This window comes from Syngnathus floridae, chromosome 19 (assembly GCF_059516105.1).
Source record: "Syngnathus floridae isolate MCC-2025c chromosome 19, RoL_Sflo_1.0, whole genome shotgun sequence".
In the NCBI taxonomy this organism is placed as follows: domain Eukaryota; kingdom Metazoa; phylum Chordata; class Actinopteri; order Syngnathiformes; family Syngnathidae; genus Syngnathus; species Syngnathus floridae.
The window spans coordinates 6,229,580-6,249,842 of NC_142431.1; the positions used below are offsets into that span (position 1 = coordinate 6,229,580).

At 43.1% G+C, this 20,263-nt stretch overlaps 2 protein-coding genes across 4 annotated transcripts in view; both read left to right on the forward strand.

Annotated features, from left to right (window-relative positions):
- The first annotated feature begins 54 nt into the window (after nt 1-54).
- On the forward strand, nt 55-4,819 carry trib2 (tribbles pseudokinase 2). 2 transcript variants are annotated; one of them, XM_088361492.1, is made up of 3 exons: nt 55-1,226; nt 2,209-2,501; nt 3,060-4,819. In XM_088361492.1, the coding sequence occupies exons 1-3, from the start codon at nt 957-959 to the stop codon at nt 3,514-3,516; spliced, it is 1,020 nt and encodes a 339-aa protein (XP_088217618.1). In that variant the 5' UTR covers nt 55-956; the 3' UTR covers nt 3,517-4,819. The 2 variants fall into 2 exon arrangements, with proteins under 2 accessions (XP_088217618.1, XP_088217616.1); XM_088361490.1 differs by having other exon boundaries at nt 58-1,226; nt 3,057-4,819.
- A 1,734-nt stretch (nt 4,820-6,553) lies between these two features.
- Nucleotides 6,554-20,263, forward strand: part of klhl29 (kelch-like family member 29) — an 88,532-nt gene continuing 74,822 nt past the window's right edge. For both annotated transcript variants that reach the window (XM_088361170.1, XM_088361169.1), the window contains exons 1-6: nt 6,554-6,628; nt 6,789-6,842; nt 7,131-7,227; nt 7,341-7,388; nt 9,499-9,766; nt 16,076-16,148. The gene's annotated coding sequence lies outside the window, so the exon portion shown is untranslated. The remainder of the gene's footprint in view (nt 6,629-6,788; nt 6,843-7,130; nt 7,228-7,340; nt 7,389-9,498; nt 9,767-16,075; nt 16,149-20,263) is intronic.

Below are 20,263 nucleotides of genomic sequence, written 5' to 3' on the forward strand. Positions count from 1 at the left end.
CCGGAGTGGCGGAGACGTCATGGAGGCGGGGCAGGAGGCTTCTCGCTTGCAGACGCATTACGTGACGTTCGAGGCAGTGTGCAGACCGTGCACTGTGCAGCTCCATTCTGCACTGAAGGAACCAGGCAGGATCCCCCCTCGATCTTCCCCTTCGAGTCACGGAAGAGGCACCTCGGCGTCACGGGAAAGGATGCACTGCTGAATCAAGGGATAGGCCCGGGAAAGTAAGCCGGCCCCGTCCCTCTCTTCTGTCTTTTTTCCCACACGACAAGGGACACCATCCTTCCACCTGGAAGCCAGAGATAGCGAGGACGACTTCTGCTTCTCCCCACAAAATACCCACCACCTCGTCGTTTTCTTCCCCCTCTCGCGTGCACGGGGGTTTCTCCGTGACGAACGTGGATTCTATGGAACAAGGGCCGACCTGGTTCTAGTTAGCACCGAGGCTAACTAGTTAGCTACACCTGCTAACCACCATTTGTCGATATCAACTGGGAACAAGTTTACTTTGCCTATTTTTTTACTGCTCAAACGAGCATTCATTCTGATTTATTGTTTCTATTTTACGAAACGTGCCATTCAGTTTTTTATTATATTTGTACACCGGTAAAATAAGCTAACACACGAGCAGCTGCTTTATAGTTCGCGTTCAATGCATTAAAACGGACCTTTTTGACAGCTTAGTGCATTTTTGAACGATTTAACACAATATTATAATAATAATAATCAAGTGGGTTGGAAGACGTTCTCCGCGGATTTGGAACTCTTATTTGGGACGATTTTGCGTTGAATGGGAAAACAAAAGGCGAGTGGAGCCAGATATATTTTGCCTGTTGTACTGCAAGTTGCTTTAAATTTAATTTATTAGCCCCGCTGAGTAGCTGCATCTTGACCGAGGAGGATCCTAAAGGGGACTAAAGAAGATCCCGGTGGAGCTATTACACCAACATTCCCCCATGAACATACAAAGGTCACGTCCTATTAACATTTCACGTCATGGCAGATCGCGGCACAAATCGCACGACTTCGACGATTTATCTTGCCTGAGGAGTGCCGAGTTGCACCAGAGCTTTAGCCCCAACCTCGGCTCTCCCAGCCCACCTGAGACCCCGGACGCGTCGCACTGTATCTCCCGCATCGGGGACTACCTGCTGCTGGAGCCCCTGGAGGGGGACCACGTCTTCAGGGCCGCTCACCTGCACAGCGGCGAAGAGCTCGTTTGCAAGGTGAGCACGCACGCACACGCACGCTTGCCCAGGTGCACGTATATTCATATTTCATATGCATTGACGCACAAAGGCGCTAGCCTTGCCTGCAGCCAGCTCTGCACTTCTTGGCTCGCATTGCAAATAGCCTAATGGAAAAAGTGAATGGGGCAGCATGACGTAACGTTCAGAATGGGGCAGGAAGCACATACACGCGCACACATTGGATACCATCGAACGAGTTGCATCTGAGAGATGCCTATTTCTGATGCAATCGCTTCACTTACTGGATCGTGGAAGTGCTTTGAAATGGTGCATTGCATCATACCAGGTGGCTGTTGCGAACATTTTGACAGGCACATTTCAATGAAAACATTCCAACATTTACATAGACTTCCTACCTCACTGTTGCTGTCATTCAAAAAAACATTAATCTATTGATAACGATGCGTGTAAGAAAATTTGATCATATATCAAGCAAGCGGTATTTATTTTTCTTCTGTAGTTATTTGTAGTCTGTAGTGCCCTCAGATGGTCAGAAAGAGCATTATCTTTTTTAAGACAGTTGATTTTGGTTTACTTTTTAAGGTGTTCACCATGTGTCTATCTTTAATATATATTTTCCGTATTTTGTATAAATGCCATTCTGTACATTAAGGGCCACAGTTCATGGCCTTAAGTTACATCATAGTAAGCTCTCCTAGCGGTAGAAGCACTCTTACCTGGAGTCAATCTGAGGAAGAGGAAGGTGGGGGAGTGCTTTGCCATGGCAACTAAACCCGGGGCTGTGCTGCATTGCCTATATGATACCATTTTATCCGTCATCAATATTCAGAGTCTCATTTTCGGTGACAAGCCCAGCGACAAATTTGCTAATAATAATGTGGCAGCATTGATTACACAAAAATAACAAGCTATAAAAATGTCTTTTCATCCCAAACTTTGGAGCTTTGACTGAAATGGTTTCCTTGTGTCGGCCATTTTGTTTCCCCGCCCACCTCAGGTGTTTGACGTGGGCCGCTACCAGGACTCTCTGGCGGCCTACTTTGCCCTGGGCCACCACCAGCACATCAACCAGGTTCTGGAAGTCCTCCTGGGCGAGACGCGGGCCTACGCATTCTTCGAGCGCAGCCATGGCGACATGCACTCATTTGTGCGCACCTGCAAGAAGCTGCGGGAGGACGAGGCCGCCCGCCTCTTCCACCAGATTGTCTCGGCCGTTGCGCACTGCCACGACGGAGGCCTGGTGCTGCGAGACCTCAAACTGAGGAAGTTTGTTTTCAAGAACGAGGACAGGTGAGAGAAAATCGTCCCTTTGTTTTTTTGGTTTTTTGCACACGATGTTTGAGCCAGACCTCACGCATCCTCATCTGGCTTAAAAGCTCTTGTTACTTAACAGCACTCTAGGGTATCCTAGCGGCTCCTTCCGGTGAGCTTTACAGAGCAAACACAAGCTGTTCTGTGTTTTTTTTTTTTTTTTTTTTAAGGTTGAGAAGCAGACAATCAGCTCCTTTTATCTGGGCCTACTTTGAACAAAATAAAATCCGCTCATTGCACCGCCACGTTTGTCTTCTTATCCAAGCGAGAGCAAATGTCAGCGTTAATCCTGAGGAATTACTCGCCTCGCTTGGTCCCGTCTTCAAAAGAACTTCCCGTCAAGTCTGATTACCCCGCTTGTGCTTCCTTAATTATGGGCCCCTTTTACACAGGTCACGTTAGCGGTACAAATTTTGGCGTTTGTTACTGTGTTAAATATCAATGTAGATTTCATGCATACTAAAAATAAATGAAATAGTATCATGATTATTTTCTGAGCATTGTCCTCACTTGTCCTTGTTGTGCATTGTAAAGAAGCTCTCTGAAGCTGGAGAGCCTGGAGGATACGTACATGCTGGCGGACGGCGATGACTCGCTGTCCGACAAACACGGCTGCCCGGCTTACGTCAGCCCCGAGATCCTCAACGCGGGCGGCAGCTACTCGGGCAAGGCGGCCGACGTTTGGAGCCTGGGCGTCATGCTCTACACCATCCTGGTGGGCCGCTACCCCTTCCACGACGTGGAGCCTGGCTCGCTCTTCAGCAAGATCCGCCGCGGCCACTTCAACGTGCCCGACACGCTCACGCCCAAGGCCAAGTGCCTGATCCGCGCCATTTTGCGCCGAGAGCCTGCGGAGCGTCTCACCTCGCGTGAGATCCTCCAACACCCCTGGTTCTCTGCCTCGGTTGCTCCCGTCGCTTCCCCGGGCGGGCGAGGGGAGCCGGAGCAGATGGTACCTGATGTGAACATGGAAGAGGAGCACTTGTTCAGCTGAGCACACGCCCAAGCACAAACAGACCACAGCTGTAGTTTAGCCATGTTGTTGCCCTCCCCCTCCCTCCCCCACAACATTTTCATAGAAAGAAAGAAAAACTCTAAACCTGGCATGATGAACATCGGGAGCTGACCCACAAATAATAATGTAGCCACATGTGCTTATAAAGAAACTTTTTTTTTTTTTTTTAATATTATATTTGGTTTGATGTGGTGTTTGTAACAAGTAGACATCTTTTTTTGACACTACGGCAAGCATGAAGGGACATACCAATGACTGGATTCCTCATCATTACTCGGATTTAAAAAAAAAAAAAAAAAAAGGGTTTCATTATTTCTCCTAAGCTTTTTCTTCTGGAATGTTTTTCTACATTATTCTGTCGTGTCCACCTGATGCGTTTCCCGCCATTTTCAATTTGGAACTTTTGGGTGGTAAAATTCTAGGAATTTTCAAAGTTGCTAGCTTTCCTTGCGAATTCATGGGAATGATCTTTGAGAATCAATTGTGAGTATCCCATGAATTCTCACCAATGTAACTTTGAACATTTCTTCAAGTTTGCAACTTAAGAAACAACTAGCTGTTACGAGAAATTCTGCCGCCATTTTGCGGCATTGTGCACTTAACTTGTGGCCACCATTAAAATTTTCTATTTAAAGTCTTTAGAAAGATGAGAGTGCAGCGTTTATTTAAATCAAACAGCTCTATATATATATCTATACAAATAAATAAATATAAAAAGAAGTATAAATCTATATATTTAAAAAGTACTACATTGCAGGGTTTTGTTTTTCTTTTGACACAGGACACTCTGTCTAACGTTTGGAAGCCATCTTGCGTGCCAGTATTTTCCCCTGCCACCCTCCTCCTTCACTCGGTGACAGTATTCTCGATGTTACTTGAATTTGTATTTTTTTTTTTTTTTAAATTAATTCTTGGCATGCACCCCATAAATGTTATGAGCTTGCTTAGTAGCAAGGGGGTGTTCCGGTCTGGTTTGGTTGTGCTGTATTGGCTTAAGAAAAGTTCAACAAAAAATCGACTCCCCTCAAGTAAATAAGATGATTGATTTGATTTATGTAGATGGAGCTTCCTTTTTGAGTTAAGATGGTGCTGATTTGGTGCTAATATTTAGTCCTGAAGAAAGGGGTGGCAGAGAAGTGGGTTTTGCGTTTTTTTGTGGTGCATGGTGGGACACCTGCCTAGGATGTTCTGATTGTATCGTTTAAAAAAGAAAAAGAAGAAAAAAAGATTCTGGTGTTTTGTCCAAATTTATTATTCCGTAAATAAAATTGTGAACAGCGAATGGTGTCATGTTATTCTTTTCTTCCCAAGCAGGTATTTCATATGAACATAAAATTGGAATGCATAGTTAAGGCTGACTCAATATATTTTCATAAAATTCAAGTACATGTGTGTGTATACATATACATACATTATGCATGTATATGTACTTATGTGTATATGTATACATGTGCATGTTTTTTCATGTAAATATTCTTCTTTAGGCCTTTCCATTCCTTTCGGAACATAGGCCATCGATGAAGAGTTTCCACCCTCGTCTGTCTTGTGCCACTTTCTCCAGCTGTTTCCACGACAGTCCCATCTTCTTGACATCCAGTGTGCTCCTTCTCCAATTGTTTTGGGTCTCCCTCTGCTTCTTTTGCTTTGTGGGTTCCATGTTAACGCCTGCTTGGTTATAGCCATGTTGTTTTTTCTCAGGGTATGTCCTATCCAGCTCCACTTCCTCCTCAAAACCTGTATCTCTATTGTTTCTTGTTTGGTGCGGTCCAATAGGCTGGTGTTGCTGATGCGGTTGGGCCAGAAGATCCTGAGGATGCGTCTTAGGCAGTGGTTTGTGAAGGTTTGCAGTTTAGCGGGGATGTGTTTGGTGGTCCTCCATGTTTCTGATCCATATAGCAGCACTGTTTTGACGTTGGAGTTGAAGATTTTGAGTTTAGTATTGAGTGAAATGGTTCTGGTTTTCCAGATCTTTTCTAATATGTTGAATGCTGTTCTTGCTTTCCCTATTCTTGATTTCACATCTTCCTCCGTTCCACCGTCAACTGCAATTACACTTCCTACGTATGTGAATTTGTCTACCTCTTCCAGTGGGCAGCCCCTGAGGTTAATGGGGTCTGTGATTTTGTTGTTTACTCGCATTACTTTGGTTTTTGCTCCGTTTATTTTTAGTCCCAGTCCAGCTGCTGTAAATATTAAGCTCATAGTAATTGACTCATAGTATATACGTCTTTATTTTTGTTTCAAGTCAATTTTCTATTTTTAAATCACAACTGCACAACAAACGAATTTCTCATAATAGTCATAAAACTAAAATAATAAAAAAAGTGACTGTAGGTACCGTGCACGTTTTTTCTAGTCAACAGCCATTAATAATAAAATACTTTAACGCCATCGTGTGGACAAAGAGTGAACTGTTCAATTTTACCTTAGAAATTCACAAATAAGTACACTTAATAACTACATTAAATGAATTATTCTATTAAAAGTAATTCAGTCTTAAATTTGTGTGATCTGAAATATTTATTTATTCAGTTTGGACACATTGACAATTTTATGTAGTCAAAAGTCAAATCATAAAATCATTTCCGCACACATCCTAAATAAACCAGAGCTGCAACATGAGACGTATAGAGGACCTCAGACAAGGCAAGGAGTCCTTCTACGTGGAACATTCAGCTCATCTGAGCAAATATAAACTCACGGGAACTCTTGGTCCGGGAAATGCAACAGATGGCCACTGTTGTTTCTGTCGTAGCTCTATAATGGACCTCCGCCAAGCATTACGCTGAATAAGCACTTATTCTGCACGTACCATATTGCCTAATTGGGGCTCTAGAAAGTATATTATGTAATGTATTCAGTATGACATTATGTAAATCAGGGATGGAAAACTGGCGGCGCTCGCCCACACTCACGCGCGATTAATTTCAGAAAATAAAAGCGTACTTGAGCTGACCAATTAAAAGATGTAATACCCGTGTTAACCACAGGACGGCAGGCGTAACCGAGAAGTGCCTTTAAACCCGAAGAAGACGAACGTGTCATTGCCGCCACAACATCGATCGTTGAAGTATTCAAACAGCAGTAATAAGTAATTCTTTATTTCTTCTTTTTTTTCTTTTAACATAGCGTTAACAGTTTGTTTAAACAGTTTGTTTAAAAGGCATGAGTATTTTATGAATTTGTTTCATCTGAAAACATGGTTATAGTCACGCTTAATAGTGTTTCAAACGCGTATTGTGGTTCAACAGGTAGCCATTGCTATGGACTATGAATCGTTATCATAAGTGGGTGCCCTCTGCCAGGTAAGTGGGTCAGCCTATTTAATTGGGATTTAAATGTCATTTGGGAAATTATATCGTTGTATAATATTAACATTTTTCAGTAAGTTAAGTTTTATGAAGAGATATCTTTGATCGGGTGGCAGATGGGAGGTCATATTGTCCATGTACATTTGAAATGTAAAATGTGAAGACACAATAATGAACATAAGCTTAATAAAAACAGACATATGCACATATTTTGTCTTAAATTTGAATTATTTTTCATACATTTGGTTAAAAAGTGTGTGGTCCTTATCTCCCCCCCTGTAGCGCTGAGGAAAAATTGTGGCTCCCTCCATCAACACCCATCATCACCCTTGCGCCATGGTGGCTTGGAGAGAACATACTTCGCAAGTCTTCAGCAGAGGTCCAAGCAAAATGTCATCACAAACAATATATTCCCTCAAGTACATTGCATTTGTTACACATGCTGCCGTCATTGTTCTAGCAAATTTTTAATCAGGTGATTGTCTCCTTCAGGTATCCGTCGCAGCAAGATGGAGGCGACATGTGCCAGCGTCCTGTGCGGTGATCATATTTTATGCACAATATTGAAATTAATAGTGTATTTTTATAATCAATTATCATTATCAAAACTGTCCCTTTAACGAGTTTTACCAAATAATCACCCAAAAACATGTCATCTAAAAATCTCCCCGCTACATGTTACTCAAAGAAAAATGTGACCAAATAAATAAAACCAAAATCGATATTTAAAAAGCAGCTTTTTAAGCAAGCTGCTCTTCAAAGTCTGCTCTAAACTGATCGCACTTTTCTTATCGGAGAGCTTTATTGTACAGCAGATTTTGTGCTGCTCCACGAGCACCTTTTTTTATGCTGCTCATTTGTCAAGGACTTAACGTGGCCATAAAGTGTTTCATTGGCGTTGTCCTGCTACCGGCCGCTCTTGTGTGGACATCAACTTTTATGTTCTACAGTATATGTTTATGTGACCGCAGGCGACACGTGACATTGTTCTATGGGATTACCGCACGCCTAATTGCGTAATGCAAACTCCCCAGGGCCTTATACATACGTATGTGTGTCAACTCATGTGTGTCACGTTAGGTTATGTTGAATTATATTATCTTATGTAATGGGCATTCTGTAACACTATAGGTCACAATGTGTAAAAAAAAAAAAAAAGAAAATTATTATTACTGCATAACTCCTAAAACAATGTGACACTGCCCCAAAATAAATCAGCAAAAAATAATATTAAAAAGAAAAATCGCCAGAAGAATTCTGCACAATTAAAAAGGATTCTATCATTTTTTGGATACGCGTAACTAAATAAACTTAAATCTCAGTGCAAAATCCTAAAAATGTGCCAATTTTACAAGGGCAACCGCCTTAAATCAAAGTCTGTGTGAATCAAAAGTTGAGCAACGGCTACTTTGATAGCGGCATGAATGTGATTACGATTTAAAATAGGCCAAGACCGAGCACTCAGACTCTCTTAAAAACGTGGATGCGTCTCAACTATGACATTTCATTATTTCACTGGAAGTCCACAGCCGTGTTGTTATGCAGGAATAGTCTTACTTTCCTCAGAGGAAGAATCTAAGCATTATGGCAAGCAATTAACCTTCAAAAAAAGAAGAAAGAAAAGCTCAGTGGCGGTGGGTTCAGAGTGAATCAATGCCGTTTCATTCCCAGACAGAGATAATGGATCAACACAGACATACTGTCTGACAGCATAAATGTTTTTTTAGTGTAATTCCGCTTCCAAGACCTCCCACTTACTTGATCTTACTTAGTACTACATAAGAAGTCATAAGCAGGAAGTACTTTGAGTGAAAGTAGACCTTCGTCAGCTGTCTTCGGGATAAAATTTCATCAAAGTTTGAAGGGCTCCAAAATTTTATGATGACTGCTTTAGCAATGGAAGAATAAATAACAAGTTCACCCCTAAAAGTTTGTTCTGCACACTCCTGTGCAATATGAGAGACAATACTCTTTGCTAATACTAATTGCTAAGGGGAATAATGGTGTCCTCAGCCAGTCAATTAAGCACATGGCTGCAGAGAATTGAGAAGAAAATAGAACGTTGCTAAAAAGGCCGACTATCTGCCGGACTGTAACGTTTTCCTCCAGGATGAGACGTGTGGAGCGTTTTAGTGAAGTAACCTTTTTGGAGTGTCTCTGCCTTCATTTGCATGCAGTCAAGCGTGATATTTATAGTCTCTCGCAGATAGGACCGAGCCTTTTTAAACACTGTCTGTCCCGTCTGGATTCCAGCGCCACCTGAATTCTAAACACCGGCACCCATCCGAATCTGAGTCGGAATGAAAGCAAGGACAAGCAATAATTCTTTTGGGAAGATAATGTTTTCTCAATGCTACTGGAAGAGAAGCTGTACTGCAAACAATTGTCAGTTGAGATCCACGGAGCTTTTGTCAGAATAAAAAAAAAAAAAAAAAAAAAAAACTCAATAAAATTGTTAAAAAAAAAAAAAAAGTACTTGGATCTAATTGGATCTAAAACGAAGCCTCGTTGGCCAACATCACTCCTGCACTTCTACCAAGTGTACTGCGAGAGGCGCTGTTGTGCCAATGTTTGGCCCGAGCACGCTTGCACATAAAGGGGAGGGGCATGAACCGGAGTAAAGTGTCTTTTACACGCTGTCTTCCTCCAGTCTTCATCAGCGCACCTGCGACAAGCTGTCGGCCGCCTTCGGTGACCCGCAACGCGGACGAACGCGCTCACCTTTTCGCGACCCTCCGCTGCACCGACTTGGACAACAATGCACCAGCGGCCCGTCTTCTTTGCCGGATAAACAACCGCGTCGCAAGGGACGACGGACTGACGGTAAAACTGAGGAACGAACCCAAGCAGCAGCTACTGGTGCTTGTCGGCCGTGGCGAGGAAGCGAGGACCAGCGGAGCAGCGAGCGGCTCCGCGAGGTAAGACACCCTGCGGCCGCCTTTGAGTGCTCGTATGTCGGCATCAATCGATGGATTTAAACGTTGTGCGCAGGCGCTGATGCTAATCAACTTGTATATTATTATTATTGTTATCAATATTATAATGATTTTTTACATGCGTGCATTTGTTACTTATTATGGAAGTTGGAATCAATCCACGTTTTATTGCGTTTTGCATAAATCTGCATGAAGTAACGACTAGTCATAATAGTGATTTATTGTTATTTCCGAAGCACAGTGTTCATTTTGCATTGTTTTAGCAATGGTGATGTAAACAATGACCGACACTTTATCTTGCACGCATTGTACCACCTTTAGCCGACTTTGCATAATATTAACACTATGGGTTCACAATATTAGGAATTTGACCTCTCACCCCTCGAATAAGCACACATAGATAGTATGCATGTTTTGTTTTTGGAGCAACTTCCTGACAGCGTCTATATTTAGTCACCGCTCGACTTGGCCAAGTCAGCGCCAGGCGTCATGTTGATTCCAGTGATGGTATTATCATAATCTGGCCTCCATATTTAGCATGATTTATCAACCCCCACCACCCCTCTTACTTGGTGCTGATGCTTTTACGAGCTGGGTGAAGCATCATCACCAACGTGCACTGTACTGAAGTCAATTTTTCTTTATGTATTTAACTCCCTGTATTTTTTTGAAAATTAGGTGTTGCTTTATTTTATTTCCTCTTGTGACAAGTTATCATTTTTCTAATCCATATCCAAATTTATTTTTACTTTTGTACTCAAGGATCGGTAGTACTACTCAGCATGTGAGTAGTTTTACTGTATGTACAGTATTACAGTACTTTCCACTGTCACTGAGAGTAATCTGTCCTCGTCTTATGTGAATTACGCCGGCCGAAGGACTCGCCTTGGCCGGAGGAATTCATTTCGAGGTCTAACCGGAGACATTTATCCTATTCGGTGATGCCCCCCGGTGTCACTTTGCTCAGCAAATTACAATACCGTTGCCCCAGGGCATTTGTGTCGTCGTTATTACCGCCACCAAGCACGAAAGTACGACGAGGTTGGATTTACGTGAAACTTAAGAAGTAGATGTTTGTGCTGTTGGAGTCGCAATGGAATTGTCCACCTGCCTCAAGACAAAATGGTAGCATCCATTGATGTGCTTGCGGTTTGTGTTGTTTTTGATTCCCGAGACAGATATTTGTCTTAACAAGGTAATGACAATTTATTGACATTTTGCATCTTCGTTATAATCAGAGTGCACTCTGTTGATTGGATGAAGGGTTGTTTTGAGTGCCATGTTTCTGGGCATCGTGCAGTGGTTAAGGAAAAAAAAAATGATCAGGACTAATACGTCATGCGTGTTCTTGCATTGTTGCCGCTGGTTTGGCCTCAGGTTATGTGTGCGCCGTTTGAAAAAAATAAAAGAAGTGAAGCGATGCCAGCGTACCTCGTAAAACATGGAGGCGACACAAGATGGTTTTGTGTGTGTTCACCGTGCTCATGTTTGCTTCTGTGACATAGCAGCAAATATTAACCCGTTGCCATGTGGACTGATCTATAAATGTTTTTCCAAGTCAAACCATTTGATGAAATAAATGTTTCTGCATATGGCTGAAACAAATGAAAGGAAAAAAAAATATTGTTGTGTTCTTCTGTCTAATGAAGCCAAATTATGCGTGTGATTTCCGTCACTGGGCGCCTCTTGAGTCGTGAAGGGCATCTTATCTTACTGCACTTCAGCACGTGCAAAACGTTAAGTGCGATCCTTCAATATTAGTCCTTTTGTGATTGGATCATGATTGAAACAATTGATTTTGCATAATCAAGTGTCCAAGAAAGCAATTCAACAAAGTAAAAGAAAGATTAAGTACTTCATTAGCATTAGCAATATTGTTTTTCCTCCAACCCTTTCTTTACAGAATGCTGCTGAAGTGTCGATGGCTTGAGTGAAACGTCTGGGCGGGAAAAAAAAAAAAAAACGACGTGAGCGCCTTTTTAGCCACCAACTTAGCGCTCGCCTGCACTTAGCCTAATTGCTCCATGCAGTGATCGCTTTAGCGGCGATCATTGATCACAACGCATTGCCCCGATGCTGACCCGTGTTGATTAGCGTGTCCGATAGAAGTGGCTCGGGTTGGCTGTGACGTGACACGCCTGCTAATAACTTGATGAAAGCCTTTTAAAAGTGGCACAACGTTGATGGCATCAGTCGGACCGAGGCGACTTTGTCTCTGTTGCTATCTTTTGTGCAGCATTACCGCTAGATGCCTCTTCACCATGTTTGCATTGAAACCTGGCCTTGATTAATCGACTAAAGTCTGAAGTCTTCACATTCCTACCGGGTTTTAGTTCAATTCGCATTTATTTCATGTATTCAGGAGCCAACAATTTACTTCTTTAAACGTCCACAGCATTGAATCAGTTGATTTTGGAAGTGATACAATAAGCTACTGTAAAGTGTCCTTGGAATACACTCGTATCAATTGAATATTAACGTTTGACTTTTTTTTTTTTTTTTTAAATGCCGCACTTTGCATCATTTCTCCTCCAGTGCCTGTTTAAAGCCGTAATCGTTTCCTCAATGCCCACTCAAGCTTTGCACGCTTTGCTTCGGAAACACTCAGGGGCGAGGGCCCGCTTTGAGGCCCGAGCTTGTCAGGCGCCATCAGAGAGGGCGGATGGTGAGGGGCCGGCCGGGTCTTGAGAGTCTCGACGGGGGGGCCACTTAAGCCTGTTAGCCTCATATGATGACACAGCGGGATGGCCGCGCATGCAGGCGGGCGGCTTGGGAAAAGACGTCTATCCGCTCAGCGCTTCGCCGCCAATGTCGGGATGCAAACCGATGTCCGCGCGCTATTATTTCAACTTTGCGCAGTATGTCATGTACTATTTAAGCCCTACTGGATGTTTTTAAAAAATGCAGCGTGCCGGCGGAGCGGCACGGATGTCTCATTGTAATAATTCATCACAAATTTGATTAATTGAGGGGAAACCCTAAATAGAAGTCCACCGTAACGGAATGTCGCGTAAGCTTCTTGTGCTAGCCGTCGACTGCTTTGCCGCCATATGCTTGTCACTCGTGATGAAAAGCTAGCGCTTAAGCTAGCACTGTTTCGCTTGTCCTAATGAAGGCGATGGTTCAGGAAGAGCATGTTTGGATTTGTCATTAGCAGCTACTTGAAGTAATCACTAAGGACAATTAATGACCCCCAATACTTTTGTGCCGCAGGTATTTACGCAGGCAAAAATCCACCGCCAGCATTAATTCATCAACAGCCGAGCGAGCGAGCGTGCGCCGGCCAGGCTGGGCCTTGGCCAATATTTCATGACGAAGGCAAACGGGTTGTAAATAAGACTCGATTAGAAATGCGCACGCACACCTTGGCGCAAAAATGATTTATGTATCCTCTTAAGTCGAGAGCCACAAATGCAAATGAGACGTGTTGCTTGGAAAAGCTTTTACGTGTTTATTCCTTCGCCGCAGACAAATGATTAACGACCGCCAAATGGGATGATAACCCGAAATGAAAACCTCGCTCGTAACTTGTTTATAACAGTGATTTAATCTTATTTTTACCTTATGGGATTAATAACATTTATCTATGCAAACTCATATTGAGGCTGGGGTGCTTTTTATGTTTTATTAGTCAGCTACAACGAACACCAGGGGGAGCTAGATTGGTAGACCAGGTAATAATAAAAAATAGCAAAAAAATTATAGAGCACCAAAGAATTGCATTAAAACGTGCAACTTGAGTGTACCTTTTAAAGTTAAAATAAATGCAAATGTAGAAGGAAGTAAATTGAAAATAAGTGAAATTATGAAATGGTAAAATAGTAAAATGGCTGCCGTTTTTGTACGTAAAATGAGTTCTTTGGGAAACGCTTTCCGAGATAGCTGGATGACGCTAAATTACAAAAACGCAACGGTTACTTCATCCCGGCTCCCGGTTTTATTGTTCATTACTCAGCCACTCACGGTTTAATGTCGATAAAGAAAGTCATGAAGGGTCAGATGCGGTCACTCACTTTACGACATGTCCGGGGCGTACGCGGGATATCGGATGCCGGCGCCTGACGGGTGGAGCAACATTTAAAAGGGGCGCGTCCGCATTGGCGCCGAACCCGAATGGCTTCTCCGAGGCCTTAATTGCCCTCCACTGATTAAAAGCCGCCTTTTTTTTCCCTAGCATATTTCACAGTCGAGCGGCAGCGCGCGTCGATGCAACATTACGCGGATGATTTATGGCCCCCCTGCAAGGCCGTCCAAGCCGCTAAAGTTACTTAACTGACTTTGTTACTGGAGGTTTTGTTTATCGTGCATAGAGGAGGCAAAATATACTTCTATAGGGAGAAGTCAATGAGGTTGTTAATGATGCCCGCACTTAATGGAAGCATCTCTCATTTCATGGTGGCTACACTTTTTTTTTTTTTTTCTCCCCCCCCCCCTCCCCCTCAGGCTTCTTAATTCTGCCGCTCGATAAGTTTTTTTCTGATTACTAGTGATGTTTCCCGTTGGTGTCTTGTGTAAATATTACACATTTAAAACCACAATTCCAATGGAGGTAGAACACTGTGTAAATGAAAATTAAAAAAAAATATATATATATTCTTCATGAGTATTATTAGGGGATGAGCAATTACCGCTGCAAGGTGCCGATTGTGATTCAAGGATTTTAGTTTTTAAAAGAATAAAAAATATTGTTACACAGAATGATGCACAATTCCAGTGGCTTAAACATGCACAAAACTCCACAAAACTTTCAGAATGTTACCGCAACCCCAAGGTGGCTGGGGCTCCTTTATAGCCGCTCGCAGGTGTCGTTATTATTGCCATTTGATTTCTTCACTCTCTCCTTTCTACAAAAGCAATGTTGCATAAAAACATCTTTTATGACTATTTATTATGATATAAAGTATATGTGTCCAAATTCATAGTTGCTGGAAAATCATGGAAACTGATCTTGAGTGTTCTGTATCATCCCATTTAATAATTCAGAATTTCTCAGGTCCTTTTTGCAACAAGTTCCTTTCCTCCCCTGACTTCTTTTTACTTTTTGGAATGAAGCCGTATTCTTCCAGCCTGCAATGATCCCCTCGGGTTGGATTTTGCCAGGAGGCACTTTGTCCTTTTTTTTTTTCCCCCCTGCACAATCATCACATCCCAGTCGAGAGAAATACGACTTCATCCCAAAAGCTGCCATCCGTCCTCCACACTCTTATTATTAAGTCTTCCACTTTTAACACTTGGAGAAGTTTTGCCGGGAAACTGTCATTGCCAATATTCGGGTATGTGCAGATCCTGGCGTTCCAAGCCCCCCCAAAAAAAAACAATCCACCCTCATTTTTTTTTTTCCACACTGTCAAACTTGAGCTGTCGAATGCTTCTTATTTGCATTGTAGCCGATTTTTTCCCAGAAACCCCCCGAGAGAGAACACTTGAATCTGTGTTTTATTCGCGCGTAGGTGTAGAAATGTGTTGGAGGGGAAAAAGTGTGGATTGTCAGTCTTAAGCAAGGAGTAAGACATGTGTGCCGTCAGTGAGGCTTTCTTCAGGCTTTTCCTCAGAGCTGCATGTGGAATTTGTTCACGATCCTGGCAAGCCTGGCGACGAGCGGAAGGCGCTCCCACTTCCACTCTGGCACAGACCAAGTGTCACGTTTGCACCGCCATGTCTTGTTTTTGCACCAAAATGGCGCTTTTGACACCACCGTGACGTGTTTCGACACCGCGATGTTGTCATTTTGCACCATTTTGTCATGTTTTTCCACTGTGATGCTGCACCGCACTGTCATGTCCTTACACCGAAATGTCGTTTTTATGCCGCTATGTTGTGTTTTACAGTTGGGGTGGTGTCATTTTTATCACCATGATGTCATGTTTTTACTATATGATTACCATTTTTTTTTACAGTCCCTTTGTAGTGGTGTCTCTACTTTTTCCATCCATCTTAATGTCTTGCACTCATTTTTTACTTTGGTGTCCAATTCCTGAGAGCTTTTCCGACTTCTACAGCTGTACGCCTCCTGCTTGACCTTTTCCCGCCATCGAATTAGCCGACGTGGCGCGCTAATGTTCAGGACATTCACGCCAGCTTTATTGATAGCTTCCGCCGGTCCCGGCAGAGTCGTTTATCTGGTCTCCAGATAGCCACGATTGCGCTAATATATCTCCCGATGCAGATTGTCCATTTCAGCAAAAGAGGTGCCTCGTTGTCATCATTTATAGGCCGCCAGTATAGCGGCAGCGGGGTTTGGATTTGTAACCGTTAACGATGTCACGTCATAAAGTTTTGTTGTGTCCGCAGGTGTGTGACGAGAATACGCGCCGGATGTAATTTGTCTGTGATGAGCATCGCTGTCATCCACAAGAGACCAAAGGTAAGACGCGATAAAGCGGAACATGCTAATGATGCTAAAGCGATATTTTGCGGCCATTTTGTGGATTCTTTGAAAAAAACAAAAATGTTTTTTTTTTTTTTTTTTTAATGTATGAGGTTTATGGTCAAGCAAGTTCTCAGTATTGTCTTAAAACTTGAATTAATTTTGGTACAAGTTGACACGCGAGCCCTTACAACCGGCATCATGGTTTCTCGAATTGTCTTGTCCTCGCCGCTAAAATTGAGATATAAACAGGATGTCCAAACCCCAAAAGGTTAAAAACGACTCAGCGGCAGGCCTGGCGTTGACAGACACAATCCGTTTCTTTTATAATACACCTTGGAAAGTAACGGTCATGATCACCGCGGCGCCCGCTGTTTACTCTGAGACCCCAGACGACGACGCGAAGCTGTCAGGCCTCATCATTCTCGCTGCTTACCTCACGTAATGACAGATGACAAGACGCCGCCGTGAGGAAAAGTGGCTCTGCCGGTCGCACACAGAACAGAAATCCGCCACACAAAGGCACGCCGCGGACCCGCCATGGTTGAACAACTGCAGGGCACTTTGGAAAACGTGGCCTACCTCAGTCTTGCCTTAAACTCACAGTTGGGAAGCCGCTTGGTAAAATTTGTGCTTGAGGTTAACAGATATTTGGGCCAGCTTTACATTTATTTTAACCTAATTATTCTATTATACCTATAACAAATTATTCAATGAGAGAAACAATTAACCAATGAATAATTGGTTTAATTGGCTGAATTTAATGTTATTGTGTAACAATGCGTTCATGATATGCGGCTTAATGCATGATTATGTTTTTAGTGCGTAGCATTATATAGAAAGCTGTGTCTAAAGTTTTTTTTTGTATGAGTGTCTTTGGATCACATTAGACAATGCGAGGGGGGGGGCACTTATTGCATTACCCGGCAAGAAAAAAAAATTCCCTTTCTAAGCTGCTGACAAAGCATAATTGTAGATATAGCCAATGCAGGGGGGGTTAGGGTGGTGGTAATGAGGTGACCCTTGAACTTGCTGCAAGGTAGGCTAACAACATGAGGTGTGTGGAAGCTCAAGTTTTTCCCTCATAAGAGCTCCCCTCATCAGTTAACCGGCCCTTGTTGAAATTCAAATGTGCAATGCGGAGAGCGTGGAAGTCTGGGGAGTTGCGTGTTTAAGCGTGGAATCGTAAGAGGCGGACACATACCGGTGCACAGCGGGGGGTCCGAGCAACATATCCAGGCCGCTGAGGCTAATAATGCGCGCAAATGGCCACTTTTTGCAGCGTGCGAGGCATCACGGATGATTTACGACGCTGCTTGAAGGAATTCCAGCCTGTAGTTTGCCTCGCAAGAGCGGCGGCAAGTGACTGCAATGCATCTGGCATGTATTACAAGGAGCGTCTTTCTTACTATGTCTGAGACAAGTGATTTTATTCAGCTACCGTGGACCACAACCGCTGGCTGGGTGTTTTGAGGAAAATCTAGAAGGAAAAAGTGACGTTAGCTTTTGCCTCCCTGTCCTGGGCTCTGCTCTGTTTTAAGAGGCGGACTATTTTCAGAAAGCCGATTGTTACCAACTTGAGCAATTGTTGCTGTGGTTTTGAATGGAAATGTACGTACATGTCATTCCTGGAATGGCAATCGCCCCTCACCATGCTGAAGGCTATGTGGGATTGGCTAAGTGCTAAGTAGCTTATTGACTAAAGTAAGCAAAATTTTTTGTTTGTAGTGTAGCGTGAGAACGATGTAAAACACTGCTTTGTCTGAGATTTCCCCGCTAAGACTGTTTTTTTTTTAATGTTTCTTTCATTATATAAATTGTGTGGCTTTGAGCTGAATTTGAGACACACGGCTTAAATCAACAAGGCAACATAATGGCTCTCGCATTCATAACGACTTTACTAGAAGAAAAGAGCCAGCTGGTCTTTCACTGAACACCAGCAAATCTTTTTGTTTTTTTTTACCCCTTTGTGGCGGTTTGTTTGGGCTTGAAAGCCGCTGCCGCAAATATGAAATGCCTCTTTGTTTTTTTTTACGTCAAAGGTTCCCCTCAAAGTGGGAGAAATATTCTGACACTAAGTTGTATTCATCCATTGTTGTCTGTGTCAACGTCGAGCACTCAGTCCTCCAAAAATGATTTTCTCATCTCGCACGTCCGGCACGTCGGCAGCAGTCTTATTTAAGCCTTTCGACTCGCTATTGATTTTCATACAGGGTGTCTTCATCCCCAGAGGTTGTTGAGAGTCTTGAGCGGGTTTTCATTTTCAGGCCCTTGGACTTTCACTGTCGCAGGTGATGTCATCTTAGCCGATAATCATTTGTGTGACCTTGTTCTTTCCTTCTCCCATTTAATCGCAGAATCAGCATTTGTGGTTGGATGTATTATGACAAGACATTTTGTCAGTGGTGCTGTTCTGATAATGGACATGTGATGGAGATAATTGAGTTGTAGCCATATTATTGGATACACTCAAAAAAACTCTTGTTTCTTTACTTTTCAAACAATTTTGTTCAGTTGGTCCTCTGATCTATGGAGCGAATTGGGAGCAGAGCCTCGGGGAGCGCCTCCCCTTACAACACACCTGTTTGCTCCCTTTCTTTGGTTCGCCTTTCTGTCTCGAGGCTATGTTGTTTTGCCCGTGCCAAAAATCAATAGCTATTACACTCGGGAGAAGACTACGTGCCATACCTCGCCCCGCCTGACGGCTGTCATCTCTTTTAATTGCCGCGCTAATATCGTCCCCGTTCAGTCTGGATGTAGGTCAGCGGGCCTACGGGCGGTCCTTCGTCTTCTTCCTACTCGATACTCCGCCATGTGAAAACCTGAACGAGTCAGTTTGGGTTCACCCCAAAAGTAGATGCGTAGGACTCGGTGAACAGGCAAAACAAATCTTTGCAATATGTTCTATGTGTCCCTGATCGTTCCCCTTCAAATAAATATAATTGGATTGCTGTTAATGTAGCGTCTTTCCCGTGTCTCTTTTCCAAGCAGGTGTTTCAAATAATGAGCCAGGGGTTTTTGACCTTGACTTGATTTTCGGTGAAGGGCTCCAATTTGGACCGTCAGATGTTTGTCATGTCGACGCTTGGAACTCCTCCCGTCATGGTGTCTCGCTTTAGATGGTCGGAAGAGCACAGGTGCTTGAAACACATTGTTCGATGGCTCCAGTGTGTGTGTGCGTGCATGTGTGTGTACGGCCAAGTACACTCACCCAGCTGGGCTGGACGGAGCCGGTGGCAGTGTTTCTCGAACCATCTGCCGCTCCGCTGCTCGCCTTGCCGACCTCGTCCACATGCCAATGCCAAAAACATGAGGATGGTCCTTCTGTTGCCTATTGGATGGCTTCATTACCTCCACCAAGGAGATGATCAACACAATATATATTTCTGGGCTTAATCATCCCATTAATCGGTTTTTGAAAATTTTTTCTGACAATTCATTTGAGATAAGGCACTCTGAAAAGATAGTGACTGGTTTGAGGATACTCAAAGCATAATAGTGCCCGAATTAGTCCTTTGTTCATTTTTTTATTTCTAAGACGAATTTTTTTTTTTACTTGTAATTAAATATGAACTAATTATATTGTATTTGTGCTAGCTGTGGACCGTAGGAGTCTGGTATTCGCCACCGGCGCACAAATGAGTCACTGAATAAATGAATCTAATATATTTTCTCATTTATTCAATTGAGTCTGGGATTAGATTCTCTCCGCCTGTTTAATATTTCATGGGCGCACTCGTGTCCATTAGTGACATTTTGGATGTTCTTAAAACTAGCGCCACACATTAGCTTAAGTTAAGCAATATGACATCCTGGCATGACTAGGAAGTCAGCCACTCCGGTTTGAAGCAAAGCTTTCGGCGTAAAAGTGTTCGTTCATTTTTGTAAATGCAATCTTTCAACGAAAATCTAAAAAAAAAAAAACAAAATTCTTGGCCTCCACTGAAGATCTCTCGCCGAGCGTGGGCGTGTTTTATTTGAAATATGCCTATCAGGGGACAAAGAGCGGGAACAGAAAGTCTCGCTTGTTTATTACTTATTAGCGATTCCGCTCAAACGAGTTTGTTTAGCACGTACTTAATTACCTCCATCGCATTAAAGCTCAGAATAGA

Coding starts and splice junctions, on each gene's coding strand:
- trib2 (XM_088361490.1), top strand. CDS start 957: ATGAACATACAAAGGTCACGTCCTATTAACATTTCACGTCATGGCAGA. Junction 1,227..2,208: donor GCGAAGAGCTCGTTTGCAAG/GTGAGCACGCAC, acceptor CGCCCACCTCAG/GTGTTTGACGTGGGCCGCTA. Junction 2,502..3,056: donor GTTTTCAAGAACGAGGACAG/GTGAGAGAAAAT, acceptor TGCATTGTAAAG/AAGCTCTCTGAAGCTGGAGA.